This window comes from Melozone crissalis, unplaced genomic scaffold, assembly GCF_028551555.1.
Source record: "Melozone crissalis strain CALT ecotype California unplaced genomic scaffold, PUWL_Pcris_2 ptg000023l_1, whole genome shotgun sequence".
Classification (NCBI taxonomy): domain Eukaryota; kingdom Metazoa; phylum Chordata; class Aves; order Passeriformes; family Passerellidae; genus Melozone; species Melozone crissalis.
The window spans coordinates 21,586,895-21,602,937 of NW_026535801.1; the positions used below are offsets into that span (position 1 = coordinate 21,586,895).

Here is a 16,043-nt window from a genome sequence, read left to right on the forward strand (position 1 = left end):
TTAGTTTTTACCTAGCAAGAATATTCTATACCAGCTGCTAAGTATTAATGCAGTCAGAGTGAACTAGCACTGTTTTACTTCACTCCCAAGCATTGGAAATTTCCTGACGTAATTTGCTTACGTAAAGTCTTTAGGATCAAGTCCTTAAAAGCAATTCCTTGTTGAAATATCAGATCACCTCTCTGCAAAAAAAAAAAAAAAAAAAAAAAAAATCTATCTATATCTATCTATCTATCTATCTATCTTAGATGTTACTAGATATATGCCCTGGAACTGACTTGTTTATCAAGTAAACATACTAATTTTTACTTTAAGTTAATACCAAACTGCAAGGAAACTTCCAGCTATGCTGTATACTTGTGGGAGGTGAAGATCTTAGATAATTTCACAGATGTCACTTTAAAAGGAAGAGACAGAATTAGTAATATGTGTGTTGTGCAGAGAGCTGCAATCCAACATTAGTAATCTATTCCTGTCATTCTCAAATAGAGGAGAAAGTAGGTTAGTAGATGGACAGGATATCTCCACACAGCAACCACAAAATAAGCGCCATGCCTGAATGATGAAGATATTCTTCATATACATAAAGTGCAACATATCTGCAACTCGTGATTTTTTGTAAGTAATCATAGTAATTTTTATCCCTGTTATATATATAAATATATATAAAATATATTTACCAGTTGCACTGGTAAGTTAAAAGGCTTTGTTTCAGAAGTGACTTTCCATATATCTTACATTCTCAGTCATGATTATGTTAATTTTAAGGAAGGAATAACTGAAAAATTCGGCTAAGTTTGCAATTTAGTCTCTAAACTCAAGGCAGAGAGGGAAGTTTTGAAATTTGCCAGGTCGGCGCTGGTGCCCACCTGGGAGCCCCAGCCTGGTGGTTGTAGCGGGTGAGGCGGTGGGCCTGGTAAATGGCTCCTGCCCGACTTCCAGTTCACCCGGTGGGAGCTCCCGCTCCTCAGCGAAGCGGGTTGCGGCTGGCGGCCAAAGCCTTCTCTCTCCCTCGGGACCATCGGCTTCTCCCGAGTGCCCCCGAGTCTCTGCTGCCACACCGTCCTGTCCGGGAGAAGAACGCTGAGAGGCGGCAGGCGCCCGAGGGCGCCCAGAGATGCTGCCTGAACAGCGTTCACCTGGACCGCGCAGGGAAGAGCCCGCTCAGCCCCGCCGCTGCCGCCTGCACTCTCGCAGCGGCGGGCCGGGCTCGCCCCGCGCGGCCGTACGCCGGGGAGGTGCCGGGCGGCGCGGCCCCGGCCCCGGCCGCGGCAGCCGCGCGTACCGTCTCCGCCGCCGCTCCCGCCCCCGCCGCCCCGCCCCGACACCACCATGGCCGTGGCGGCGGGGCGCGGGAGAAGGCGAGGCGGCACGGGCGGACCGCGCCGCCGAGGAAACCGAGACGGAGGAGAACGGCGCGGCCTCAGGGGAGCTAGCTCCGACCGGGCCGGGGCGGCCAACGGAGGGCCGCCCGCGGCGCGGAAGGTGCGCGCTTGGGCAAGGCGGGGAGGTATCGCCGCGGGACGGGCATGCACGGGGAGAGGGGTCAGCCGGCGGACGGCTGCGAGCCGGCCCGGGGTCGGAGCCCGGAGGCGGGAGCAGCCGGCGCGCTCGGGCCGCGCGGCGCAGCGGGGCCGGGGGCAGGTGCGTGCGCGGCTGGCGCCGCTCCCGCCGGCCGCCCCTGGGCGGCTCCGGCTCGGCGGGGCTCGGCTGGGCGCCGGCGGAGCGCGGCGCTCGCTCGGCTCGCGATCGTGTTTGCGCATGACCCCTCCCCGCCTGCGCCCTCCCCTCCCCTCCCCGGCGGCAGCGGCGGCGGCGGCGGGGAAGGTTGGCCTCAGACACAGGCGGCTGCTCGGCGGCGGCGACGCAGTGCAGAGGTGCGGGCAGGTTGCGCTGGCCCCGCGCCCCGTCTCTCCCGCGCCCCGCCTGCCTCCGGAGCTCGCTCCCAGCCGGCGGCCTCCCCGCGCCGGTGTCGGGCCGGCCCCCCGGCCATGAGCGTGGCGCTGGGTGTCCCCCCGCCGCGCCGCCTTCCCCGCCGCCCCCGGCGGCTGCCGGGCTCCAGGAAAGTAGCTTGATGAGTGTCCAAAGTAGCAGTGGAAGTTTGGAGGGGCCGCCATCTTGGTCCCGGCTCTCCACGTCCCCACCGAGCCTGCAGGGCTGCTCCGCGGCGGCGGCGGCCTCCCAGCTGCACGGCGCGCCGCCCGGCAAGCCGCCCAAGGAAGGTAACCAGCGCGCCGCGGGGCTGCGCGGGGGGCCCGGCCCTTGGGGAGGGGCCCAGCCACCGCCGCCGGAGGCCGGTCCCGGGCCGCTGGGAAGCGGCGGCGGGAGAGGCCGGTGCCCCAGGCGGCGGCGCGGGGTCAGCGCTGGGCCCGGTGGTGGTGAGCGGAACCTCGGTCGCTGGGCGAGCGGCGCCCCGCCGCCCCCGCCCGCTCGTCAGCGCGGCGGCGCCTCGTTGTTACCCCCCGCGCCGGGCCGCGGAGGGGGACCCGCCGTGCTCCCTCCGTCCCCGGGCCGTCCGCCCGCCGCAGCCGCTCGCGTCTCCTCGGGCGGCCGCTCGCCGCGTCCTCCCCGAAATAGGCTCCCCTCAATAGGCTCCCCTCCGCCAGCGGCTAAGTAGAAGTGCTGCGCCCGAGGATGCAGCCGCTGTTGCTGGAGGGAGTTGGGCACTTTTGGCATCATGGAGGTGGGAAGAGAGGGGCCGGAGGTTCGTCCCCGTGGGGAAAGCGCCCTGGGGGGCGGCCGGTTTTGCGGCCAGAAGTGACAGGGCGCCTTGCGGCCGCCACGGAATGACTGCAACTTTCTCCTGTCCTCCATCACGCCTTCGATGATAATATTTTTCTCCTCCCTCTCCTGCTCCTCCCCTCTTGTGTTACACCGACAGCGACAGCAGGGTGTTGTGGGTGTTTGCAGGGAATATCTGTATGAAGGTTATGAGCAAACAAGTCCCTTCGCTGTTCCCTTTCGGGTATTGTCTGCTTTTCCTCCTTGTGTTGTGTTGCCACAAGATGTAGCAGTTATACAGCTAGTGAGTTGCTCGGCGCTTTTAGCTAAAATAACTACTTGCTGAACGCCAGTTAGTGGCGGAGGAGAACTTTTATGCACAGATACTTGCATACTGAGCAGTTGTATAATTTTAATTGATTTGCCCCAGATTAATGAATACCATGTAGCGTTTCTTGTAGCATCTGCAAAACGTCATCACCCAAGCAGGAAACTTGCTAACTTAAAATAGAAATAGTTGCGAAGATGGAGAGTCTTTGTTTTTTAGGTCTTCCTGTGGTTGCTTGCTTGCTTGTTTTTTTGGTTTTCTTGGTTTTTTTTTTAATTTGGTTGATAAGCAATGTAGGGACTTGGTAACAGGGACTCGACATCCTGAAAATGTATAATGCAGTCTGGTTTCTCCATTTTCCACACCAGTAGTTGTCAGACTTGTATCACTCTGTGTCACTTTTGCACATGCTCCTGCAGGTAGATTGACATGAAATGCTCTAGAAAATACCTGGGAAGGAATTATGGTATATGTTAAAGATGCTGAGTAAAGTGGCAGGCATTTTGTGCTCATCTTCTCTGGAAAGGGAAAGCTGTTAGAAAAACCACCAGCAGCAGCCAAATTCATAGTTTTAAGTTTATTGAGAGCAGGTTTCTTCACTGCTGCAACTCTTTTTATGAATATGCATGCAGGTAATATGTATATGTAGGATATTTTTGATGTATTTCAGATACCTGCCATACAAATTTGAAATTATTATTGAAATATAATTTATGTATCTATTTATTTTAACAGAAAATGGTGGTCCTTGAGTAGCTCTGTTGAGACAAGAGAAATATGTTTGGTGAAGCTCATTTTTAATATGATGATTATGCTATTTACATTTTTCTTTCTTACAACTCACGCTGCTGGATTTTTCTGGGTACTGTAATTTGTATCCTCTAATACAGATTATGGGTTAAAAGTAATCAAAACCTTGGTGTTTGCTTGGTACTGTAATGTGTTGTATTTGCATGGTGTTCCTGGGTTATGTTTAAATTGTATGTCTTCGCTGGGTAGCTCTCTTTGAAAATAAGCATAAGCTGCCATGCTTGGGTTCATGTTTTGCATTCGTGCTTGTGGGATGTTATCAAGGCATCTTACTTTATGTATATATGTTTTACAAAGAAATATCTTGCCAGAAATCAATAGGCCCTGAAATAAAAATACATTATATGTTCATAGACATTGGCTTATATATGTGAAAGATTGATGCCAGCTCAAACTATTAGGCAAGGAATATTTGCAGTGCAGTGTGTTTATGGGAGCCTGGGCCATTATCAATTCTGAACTTGTGATACCTGGTGATGTTAATGGAGCCTGTGAGTTCTGGAGCAGTGCACAAGGCTGCTGGCCCATACTGGATCACAGCTGCATTGCTGCTGGTGCCAGTTTTGAGTGGGTAATATTTACTGATACAGCGCTTTTGGCACTTGTGCAGAGCTTCTTTCCCAGCCCGGCCTTCTTGTTTGTGGATTAAAATCCCTTTGGTTGCTTTGGTGAGAGTTATGTCCCTGTTGCCTTTGGAAGTGCCGACCTCCACAGAGTGTACCTCGTGTGCTGTGGTTGATCTGACCTCACCTGTGAAGGTCTGGTATCAGCTCATGTGTCTCACATGGGCATTTGGACATTCTGGTTTATTCAGAACAGAAACCCTCAGTATCTTGATTTAGAAAGTTCTAAAAATATTTTTGGAATCTCTAATAAGAAAAAAGCAGAAAAGGAAAGCTCTGGCATATATAACGATTGCACAAACACGTTTTAAAAAAAAGGCAATATCTTGTCAGTATCAATAGACTACTTGGAAAAGGTGGGTGAAATTAGAGGAAATAATATTTTAAAAATATTTTAATCTTTTAAAATGCACTGTAACATTGCAGCAACATTTTCCATTGGATGCTGTCTTCTATATCTTGATCTAGAGTGGCTTCATGGCTCTACTGTATTGAATTTATGCTTTGAGGTTTTGAAATAAAAAGACTGGGATGGACTTGAATACAGTTGCAGCTGTACACTTTTACTGTATAAGAACTATCTCTTATTTGCATTTTAGTGTAGCTTGTAAATGTCTGTCATTCTGTCAGTTGTTTTATATTCCCATAACTTATGTGTGGTATATGTGGTCACTTAAGAGCTCTGCAGTAGATGTTATCAGGAATTTAGGAGGACTGTTATGAGGTATTATTTTACATACTGTATGTGTGGTTGTGTGACTAAATCTTGTGCCATAGCTCACATAATTGCAGTCACACAATTTCCTGCTTGAAGTTTCTTTACTTTTGTCTGCTTCATGCGTGTAACTAAAAATATTAAAGCACATACCTGCAAAATGCTGTTTTGTTAATGGAGAATGTTCAGGCCAATGCTGACAGGGCAGAGTCAGAAGAGATTCCACAGAAGAGATTGCCTTGCATTGGAAGGGACTGCAAAGATCGTCTAGTTCCAACCCCCTGCCATGGGCAAGGACACCTCCTACTAGACCAGGTAGCCCCATTCAGCTTGGCCTTGAACACTTCCAGGCATGTGGCAGGTGCAACTCCACAGCTACTGGGGAGCAGCCTGTTCCAGAGTTTCACCACCCCCAAGTAAATATTCCTAATATCGAATCTAAATCTACTCTGTACCCATTTAAAGCTGTTGTCCCTTGTCCTGTCCCCTCATGCTCTTGTAAAAAGTCTCTGTCCAACTTTCTTATAGGCCCCCTTTAGGTACTAGAACATGCTGTATGGTCTCCCCAGAGCCTTCTCTTCTCCAGGCTGAGCAACCCTAACTCTCTTAGCCTGTCTCCATAGCGGAGATGCTCCAGCCCTCTGATCCTGTTCATGGCCTCTGTCTGGGTTCTTGCAGCAGGTCTGTGTCCCTCGTTGCTGTCCAGGTGGGGTCTCAGCAGAGTGGAGTAGAGGGGCAGAATGCCCTCCCTTCATGTTAGAGACTTGCTGCTTTTGGTGCAGCCCAGGACATGGCTGCCTCACTGGGTGGTGCTGCAGTGTCTGGTAATTAAGCATAATGCTTTGTAAGTTATTTTTTGTGTGTGCTGTTGGCTTTCAATATTCTTCTAAAGGCAAAAGAGAATTCCAAATAGAACTTTGAATAAACACAACAGAAATGCAAAATTTCAGTCCAAATTTATATATGATGGCAAAATGGTAAATGGTAATATGATGGTAAGTAAACTTATGCCATGTACTTGACAGTCTTTGAAGAAGTTATGTTGTATGGGTAGCAAATTTTGTTGGTGACTTTTAAAATAAAATTTGATAAATGTGTATTGTTTGTATTTATTGTTACCTAAAATGTGATGGTAGTTGTGTGTCTGAGCACAAAGGTAACAGTTTGTTTCCTCCTTAAGTTTTCAGTCTAGAAAACACTTCTAGATGCCAGGTTGTATCTGTATGCTACATACAATATATTAGTCCATGAACATGAAAGCAACCTGAATCTCATTAAAACTTCCAGGGTTGTTGTTTTCTGTTGTTTGCATGTAGTGTAAAACATCAGCTACTTTATTTGCTTTAACAGAAAGTTCTCAGTAAGTTTGTTGGCTTTTATCATTCAACAGGAACACTTTTTGTATTTAAAAATAATGGTTTATTTTTACTCAGAATGAGCACAGCAATCATAAAAGGTTATTTAGGCTGGCTGTAGCATGAGAAGGTGTTGCCTGAGATTAATGTTGTGCCAGTGATACACACAAATTCTAGCTTGTGATATTATTGCTGGTTTTGTTGAAGATGTGATTCTCATAGTAAGCTGATGCTTATGCCAAATTCTTTGGAGATCTTGTAGCATGTCCAAATGAGAAATGGAAAAGGAAACCGTTTTTAATACAAATCCTTTTTTGAATCTGGTTTTCTAAAATGCAAGTGCTGTAGCAAATAGTGTAAATTAGTTCTTGGCCAACTGTTTTGTTTTAATTCTGCTTTATTTTGCCTGGAATGGAATTTCCCATTAACCTATTCCATTTTAAATCGAGAGAGGGAATTGACATAGGGACAGGATGTTTATATTTATTATCTCCATTCAAGTAAAACACTTGTTATTTCTCTCATTCTTTTTTCTTCCCGTCTATGTTTTTTCTTGTTTGCTTTTTCTTTCAGCAAGTAATTTTTTTCTCCACCAAGCTGAAGTAAACTTGCTTGTTAGTAATAACTGTAGTCTGCACTTAGTATTGACATTTGTCTGGATTTTCTTAGAGCCTGATAATCCTAAATGATTGCAAAATATTGTTGTGACTGCTTGGAAACACTACCATTATATATGTGCATCATGAGCAAAGCTAGTTCTATAGAATTTTGCTACCTTAAGAATTGATCTTATGGAAATATGACAGGCTTAAATAGTCCTTTATGCTTTTTGTGTTCTTGGTATAAGGTTGTGTTTTGAAGTAGTACTTGCTCCCAATCCATTTGCTCTCATACTAAATTTTTTGCTTCCATGCTGGGGTTTTTTTTTCACAAGAAATAATGTTGAAGTTAGTGAATTGTTTTTATGCAGTAGAGTAGTTCTTGAATTGTAGCTAAAAAGCATGAAAGCACACAAGTGGGAGGAAGAAAAGCTTTATGAACTTCTTTCTGTTTGGCTTGGTGTGTTTCAGTTGTAAAAGAGGAAAAGGCAGATTTGGGTTGCCAAATTGCTCTTAGTGGATATGAAGGTGGGTAGAAGAAGAAGAGTGGTCAGGGTTTCTGTTGAGAATGCCAGTACTTCAGTTATGATCGTTGGAGAGCAGTTAAACAGAAGCTGGCCACCATAATATAACCCAGTTTTTCAGGTGTTGCAAGTGGAAAACTGCTAATATTTGCTGAAAATAACAAGTACTGCACTTTTTGTTCAGTACTTAAGGACAAAGTTCTCTAGGAATAGGGAAGCGTTAGTGAGCATCAGAAGGTATTTTGGATCCTCCATTTTCCATCATACTGACTCCATCCTTATTGAGATGCTTTGTTTGGGGTAGGAAGTAAGGGTCTGCTTCCTTCCCAGGCACCTTCTCTCTGGAGGTCTTACTCCTTTCTTTCATTCCTGAGCAGAGCAATGGGATATACTAGCAGAAAAATCTTGGCACCTAGGCTTTTCCTGGGGAGGATGTGGTAGGTGGCAAGAACATGACTGCTTGTAAGCTTTAATTCACCTCAAATTTAGTCCTGGAAGAAGGGAGCAGAAGGTCTTAAATGAAGTTGGACATGCTGAAGATGCTGGGGGAAGACTGGGACTGTGCGACCCTTTGGGATGGGTCCGTGCTGGAGGGATTGACTGAAATCAGTGACTGTATTATTAATCATGACTTAAATCAGTGAGCAGGAAACCCTGATTAAATAATTGTTTTTAATTTTATTTTGCATTTGTGCTTAATTATTTTTCCTAAAGAAAAGTTGATTCTAATTGGTCTAATTTGATCATACCTCTTGCTAGGCAGGAGGGGACACATCTATATGCATTTATTTAAGGAGTTAAACTGCTTAGGTTCTTTATGTTTAAGAAATGTAGTTCCCCATGTTTTAGACAGCTTTTAGCTAACTTTGTTAGTTAAATAAAGTGAATTCTAATTGTACTACGTACATAATAAGAAACAAATATATCCAAATGTGCTTTGCATTTAAACCAGAAAAAGGAGAATTGTTTGTAGTTTGTGAAATGAGTAAATTACTTCTGGTCACTGTGTCTTGCGAAATTTGGAGTTAATAGATCAAATCCAGTCACCAGTCCTTCATGTTCATCATTTGGAAGAGAAAGCCAGGTTTTCCTGCTTTCTGAAAAAGCTGTTGGTTGCTCTTCACCAGTTCTGAGTAAACCAGCTGCTGGAGTGGTTGAGCAAACAAAAATGGCTGAGGCAGTTGCTGGTGGAAGCTGATCAAGTGCTTCAGAACTCCAGTTCAGGCAGCTCACCCACAGCTTCCAGTGATGTGATGGTCTGTCTGCCAGCAGAGCATTCAAGTTTATAATGTTTGAATATTTTTGTCTTTTATGAATTTAATGCATCATAAACTTTAAACCTCACCATAGACTTATTGCTCCAAGCTTCGATTAAACATTTGGTGTTGAAGCATATTTTTAAAATGCACAAATAAGAGAAATTGCCTGCCTTGTGCTCGCTCAGTAGCTTTAACTGGAAAGGCTCTGAAGCTGACAATTGTCCTCCAAGGATTTAGATGAGCAGCTAGTGATTGTTGAGTGACTACACAACTGCAACAGGAATCTGGTCACTTTGGAGTGGGAAAGTTCATTTACTGGAGCTTTTATGTGAAACTGGATGTCACAGAGAAGGTTGGTATTCCCTAGGACCACCTCTGCTTGCTGAGAGGTGGCAGCAGGAGCATTAAGCAATGTATATCACCTCATCAAATCTGCAGTTTTAAGTAGGTGGAAACTTAAGGCTGAAATGCTTTCTTTATAACGTCCTTAAGAACAAAGCAGTCTGAACTTTGTATTTTAAGAAATGGGAATGGTGGTAAGAAACTCCAGAGTGCTTTTTACGGGAAATGAAGCTTGACCGTAGTTATCTGGGGGGGTTGAGGAGTACTAGATTCTGTTTCTATGGACTTCTAATAGATCTATACCTATAAGAGAAAAATAGCTTTTTTTGAGGAATAAAGGAAATCCTGATGCTTGTAGAAAAATCTGTTGTATGATGTCACACACCCCCAGATTTTTAGCTATTTAATTTTGTAACTACCTTGAATTGAAAGGTATGTAGATACTTCAAACACTGCGTCTTGCAGCTATAACTTTTGGTGGATTGCTTTTATTTTTTTTTAAATAAGTAAACAAACATTTGAACTATATGCTGAAGGGCAAGAAATTGGAAAGTAATCTTACAAATAAATAATGAGTTTCATAAGTCCTGCAAATCTGAAACAGTATCATTTAGATCCTGGTCTTCCCACAGTGGGACTGTGATGCTCTTGGGACCGTGTAGATTGACCAGCAGATGTGTTTCCGTTTCCTTTCTCCACCATGGAACTCTTTGGTCTCTTGGTTCTATGGAGACAAACTCAGATGATGCTACAAGTAGGATTTGTAGTACTTCTTTTTTTTCACAGGGGCTTAGACTAATCCAACCTGTACACTGCTTGGCTGTATTTGGTAAATACTGTTTTTTCTTCTAGTTAATGCTATGTTCTTATGGGTTCCACAGTTTTGTCCTTAATTTTGCAACAGTACTTTAGCCAATTTTAGTGTGTATCCTAGTCCCCTCTTGGGTAACTGTTTTGCTTCTCAAGGATGTTAAAGGCTTTTCTGTTTCTTAGAGTATTCTTAGTAGAGGTGATGAGAAAAGTAGTGTCCTTAAGGAAGTTGATATTTTCATTATAAAGGAATCGAAAAGAAAATCCGCACATTATCAATACTAATCACTTTAACATCTGTAGAATAGTCAAGAGTGGTGCTGGTCTAGGGAGTGTGATTATTTTTACAAAGTAAGTTTTTTTTTATTTTAACTGAGGTAGCAGCGATTATAAAGAGTGGTTTTATTGGTATTACTAGGGTTTTTATTTGTTTTTTTTTCAGGGTTTTTTTGGCAATTCAGTTATTTCTTGAGCTGGTGGCTGTTTGGGAGTGCTTGCTGTGTCTTTGATACATGTTTTAGAAGCTTCTTGACTATTAAATCAGTGTCATGGTTTGGTTTTAGTAGTTTTAGTCACAGTTTGGTAAGAGGCTCTCTTGTAAGCTCTCCACAAGCTCTAACTTTGAATAAAGTGGAGTAATTCTTCTTATAGTACTTGTGTTCTTAGTCTTATGAAGGGTCTCATTATGAGGAGTAGGATTTTAGTATTTTAAAGTTACAAGTAGGATTCAAGTAGAAGTAATTCCTGAAGATGCAGATTTAGAATTTTTAAATGAGAGTTAAAAAGTACTTTCTGCTGTGCATATTATTGCCTCAGTTTGCTTTTCTGAATTTCATTGCTTATTGAATTTACTTACACAATCATATTGCATATTGCCTCTTTGTAATCAATTGTATTATTAAATGATTGTGATACAAATAATGCTCCAGAGGAGTTCACCAGTATTCAAACTGAAAAGCAAATGTCATGTTGGTCTTCCTTGTTAGCTGGTATTTTGTATTCTGCATCCATACATGATTTTTTCTCAGTTGCTTGCTTGATACATGCTACCATATCCAGAACATGCAAGTGGTTACTATTAAGGAAGCCGCATTTTTATATGTCCTGAAATTACACATTTTTATGTATACACAAACAATTTTCTCAGTGAACTGTTTTATCATTAGGAATACTAATTTTGCTGTTAGGACCCTGCATTTACAAAGCAGTCTGATAAACAAGCTGAACTTATGCAAAGATTTCAGCTGCCTTTTAGTAAAAATGTTCTAAATTCCTATTGTTTATTATTACATACCTCTTAAAAACTTGTTTTATTTTTTCAAATATGTGATTTTGTTAAATCTGATGATGATTGCAGATGGTACAAAGATTGGCATCTGGATTAATCATGCCAGTTTTGCCATATCATGAGGTTCAGTTTTTGGTACTGTTTGTTTTTAAGCAGAAGAACAGAAATGTATAAAGTTCACAACAGCCCAGTTGTGTATTAGATGATACATTAATACGGTGTTTCTTGTATTTTCTCTTATACTTGCAACATCTATCATAATTTGGGTACTAAATAGTGAAGCTATGATGATGAAATCTCCAGTGAATTACCCTAATAGTGGCGGGGTTTGGCTTGTCTTACCCCCATGTTGTGTGATTGCTAGTTGACCTGATTTGTTCTCTTGGCTAAATCACAACATGCTGTTCTCTGAGCCTTTCACTTGTTTTTTTCTTCCAGAGAAGTGCAAACAACAGGCACCAGTCTCTGCCAGTGTCTGACACCACCTTCCTGCTGTTTCCCTTAAATCTTTCTCTTCAAGTTTGTTCAAACCAAAAAAAAAACAAAGGGAAGATTTTCAGCTATTTTTGCTATTTTTTTGTGTGTTGTTCTTGTGGCTTTGAAATCCCATCTTTCTAAGGGAAGCTAGCAATGAGGCAGCAATACCAGTGACTATCAGAAGTTGCAGAATTTGGTAGTATGCCATCCTTCCTGCTGTCCCTGGATGGGATGTGTGCTCTCTCCTACACCACCAGGACACTCAGCCTGCCTTCTACTGCCAGGTCCCCTTCCTGACTGGTGCTGGACTCCATGGGTGACCTCCAGTATCATCCTGCTTCTCTAAGCAGTGCTCCTCCTGCTCAGTTTTCATTTGTGCATGCTGTTGGTATTGCTGTCAGGAGGGCAGGCTTTAGGTGCAGGGAGTGGAGGGTGCAGTAGGAGCAGGATCCTTCTGGATGTTTGACCTCCCACGCTCAGCTGGGGATGTGCTCAGTGAGACTGTGAGCCAAGGATGTGCCCAGGAGTCTCCTCTCTTGTCCTGCAGCACATCTCCATGTGGGAGCTCTCCTGCTTAGTGCTGGCAGCAAGGGCAAATGCTTTGTGCCCTTAGGATTTCCCAGTCACAGGCACCTGTGTCTAGGAAGGCTGGAGAGGAATGCTTGTTTATCTGAGGTGTCAAAGTTCTCACTGACCACAGTTACCACTTGAGAAAAGGTGAAATCCAGTTTTAAGGTTCTTGTGGGTAATAGTTTAGATGAGAAATTTTTGGGAAATAACAGATGTTTTTAGTGTTTTTTCAGTCTTCAGTGGAATTGCTCATGATTTTTCAAGTTTAAGTTAAGACAGGTTGTTACAAATGCTTTTTGTTACATCCACTGAGTCATGGAATTTATTTGGTTCGTTGTATCAACATTCCAAAGATAGTGAGTGGAAGAGCTTATTTCTGAAAAAGAAGCCATTTTTAGTGGAGTTTTCTCATTTGGTAAATAATCTTGTTAGTATGTAGTACTCACAGAACAACATTTTGTTGTGTGAAAGCAGTAGATGAAAGCAGTAACTCAATGTTTCAGGTAACTGCCAAAATAGGTAGCATGACTATCTATTAGGGATGGAAAGGGTTTCATTAGAGACTAGACTGATTTTATTTTAACAGTTAGACCCAAACCTGTTCCGTGTACTCAGTTATTTGTTTTGCTATTTGCTGCCTTGTAGTTAGGAGTTTTCCCGTGGTTAGACTTTATAATGTTCATATTTACTGTGGCAGTGCAGGAGCTGAAAGGGACCTGGCCAGCTCTGGGGGCATGTGGTGTGTGTTAGCCCTGCCCACTGGGCACAGGCAGGGTAAGGAGGGCAGCTTCCAGCTCAGCCTGTTCTTCAGTGAACTGCTGCTGGTGAAACTCCTTTCTGGTGTGTTTTTATTCAGTTGCTTTGAATGGTGCTGAAGTTGTCACTGAGATAGCTCGCCAAAGCAGCAGTCTGGCTGGGGAGTGTGGTGTATGTGGCGGATACCCCCATGCACCTGCAGGCTTGTCAGGGCCTTGGCAGTGTCCAGCTAGGGCAGTGGTCTCATTTGGACTGTTTGTGTTTTCTAACTGATGGAAGTAAGCCTGGTCTGGTTCTGGGTCCTCTCTTAAGTCCATCGATAGATGTATTCAGTTTTAAAGCATTTTCCATATGGTTAGCTGGTGCTTAGTTACCCCAAAGTGGATCAGTTTTGTTAAATGTGTGCCAGATAAAAGGCATCCCAGTTTGTCAGACGTTGGTAAGGTGTGCTGCTGCCTCCCAGTAGCCTGGTCTGTTCTGTCTCTGTTAAGTTGGCTGCAGGAAGTAGGCTCCACAATGCCTGCTTTAACTGTCCAAGGGATTCATGGCACTCCCCTGCCTCTGGTGTGAGCTATTTGAAGGAGAAATCCTGCTTTATCTCCTGTCAGATGGGGAGGAGAAGTTGGATCACTCTTTCTTTTGCTAAAATTATGTCTACAGTGGTCCACAGAAGGCAGTGTAACATCCTTATCCCACAGTAGTACTGTGAGTGTTCAGGTGCTTCTGCATGGTGGGTGATGTTAATTACAGGTCAGTATTTTTACTGGTGTCTTGAAGTATGTTTTGAACATATACCTGAAAATATTATTTTCATTCTCAATTTGTGATATCAAAGACTTATAACTCTGCTCTTTCCTAATTTCTGGTTGCCCCTGGGGCTTTAACTGCATTTTTGAAGTTTTATTCATGTGATTGCAGACTGTGTTCCACAAGGTTCGCTTAGCCAGCAAGATGGGCACTTCTTAGGAAGGGACTGTGTTGAAAGGAATGAAAGTCCCTTCTGTTTTTTTTCTTCCAAAACTTGAATGAAAGTGATAGTATAGCAGAAAAGAAAGCTAGTTTAAAATTAGGCAATGAGCTTTGGATAGGAGAAATGGCTGTAATGCAAATTTCTTTAGTGATAATGCTGAGCAAAACTAAAACTGAATTTTTGACAGATGATTACATAGGATGTTTCTTTGTGTGTGAACTGAGTGAGTTTTAAATTTTTAAAAATGTTCAGCTCCCAAAGTTGCAACTGAATTCAGTGTACACTGTTGGTATCAACAGGCTTTGTAGCTGTGCTGTAAGGAGTAAAAAGCTTGAAATATTCCCTCCCCCTTCATAGCCTTAAACCTAATTTTTTACGGATTCATGTGCCACTTCACGTAAGTCTTTTTTTTCCTCTACCTGTAGAATGGAACCAACACTACAAAATCCCACAAAAATGTAGGTGTAGTCATTAACACATCAGCTCTCTGTGTGTGTAATTTCTCTAGTCATGTTCTGAGAGTCTCCACCCTACAAGGGACTTTGAGGAAATGAGTTTCTTCCTGCATTCATTGAAACTTGGATTGTTTAAGATGTAAATTAAAAAAAAAACAAACCAAGGTTTGGATTCAACCTGAAGGAGCAGAAGCTGGTTGGTGGCTCCCCTGAGCACCACCTAGACCGGGTGCCTCCAAGAGAAAGAACATAGTGAGCCATCTCACACGTAGCATGGCCTGTTCAGCATCCTGCATGGGATCCCTGTTGCACAGGCTCTCTGGTGGTTTGTGCTGAATCTTGTGACTCTGCAGTCTAAATGTGTTAATTTTTTTTTTTCATTTTTTTTGTGGTTTCTATTCTATGTGGGCCATACAGGTATTTTGACAAAGGAGGAAATGAATGGTGTTACTGGAGGTTAATACCTTTTTCTTAAAATGCTGTAGTGCAAAAGCCAAAATATTTCATGTATCTTATAATTGCAATTAGTGTTGAATTTACTGTCCTAGTTTAATCTTAGACGTGTAATGAGCTTTTTTTCATGTTGGATGTTAAAATTGTATGGGGCTGATGTTCTAGGTGATCACAATGTAATAAGTGAAATAGATGAATATACTTGGAAATACTTATAACTTGCTTTTTTTTTTAGTTTCTTATTTAGAACATGTTGCTTGCCATGTAAGCAATAGAGATTAAGAGTTAGGTACTGCAGTCAGCAGCTTGTCCTGTGTGCTCCAGGGAGCAGAGCACTTGCCTCGAGGGTCAGTGGGCTGTCTGCACTTGGGAGATTTTGAAGATCATGAGGGTAGAAATGGCAGTAGGAGCTAGCTACAGAAGTAAGGAGATTAGGAAGTTCAGGGAATTAGCAACTGAAATACACTTCTCTTGATACAAATGCAGCTTTCAGATACTAAATGACTGTTATTGTAACTCAGAAAAATAAATTTATTCTATTAAATTGTTGAGGGGTTTTGGCCTGCCTCTCTGCTTTATGGATAACTTAAAAAAAAACCTATTTGGGGAAAAGCTGCAGCATCTTGTATTTCTTCCTTCATAGTTTACTTTTTCTGAGGAGGGTGAGAACCAAAAGCCCTATGGGAAGAGACAGTGCTTGCTCTGTTCCTGCTCAATAGGTGACCTCTGCTTTTAGCTTCCTTTCCACTCCTTCTTCAGATAGCAGAAGCTACTGTTTGGTTTTGATATGTGCAAAAGGCCTGTGCCATTTTAAATTCTTGCAGAACAGCCATTTCGTGGACACAAGTGTTTAGAGCTCTCGGTTTGCCTCCTTATCACTGAATACTGCAAATAAAATTTGCTGAACTTTATAGTATTTCTCTAGGTAGATGTTTCTTCTTCAGGACTGCTCCTGGCTTTTAGTCCTTTTCAGCATAGAAGTAAATGG

The 16,043-nt window shown here is 43.3% G+C and overlaps 1 protein-coding gene across 3 annotated transcripts in view; it reads left to right on the forward strand.

Annotated features, from left to right (window-relative positions):
• Positions 1–1,323: 1,323 nt before the first annotated feature.
• TLK1 (tousled like kinase 1) overlaps positions 1,324–16,043 on the forward strand; it is a 67,989-nt gene continuing 53,269 nt past the window's right edge. Inside the window, exon 1 of one of the 3 annotated variants that reach the window (XM_054278060.1) lies at positions 1,324–1,485. Coding sequence is in view for 1 of the 3 variants with exons in the window: in XM_054278059.1 (XP_054134034.1) it covers positions 2,075–2,222 (148 nt within the window). In the remaining 2 variants the exon portion in view is untranslated. Of the gene's footprint in view, positions 1,486–1,858; positions 1,878–2,000; positions 2,223–16,043 lie in introns of those variants that run through there. The other 2 variants (XM_054278061.1, XM_054278059.1) reach the window with 2 other exon arrangements.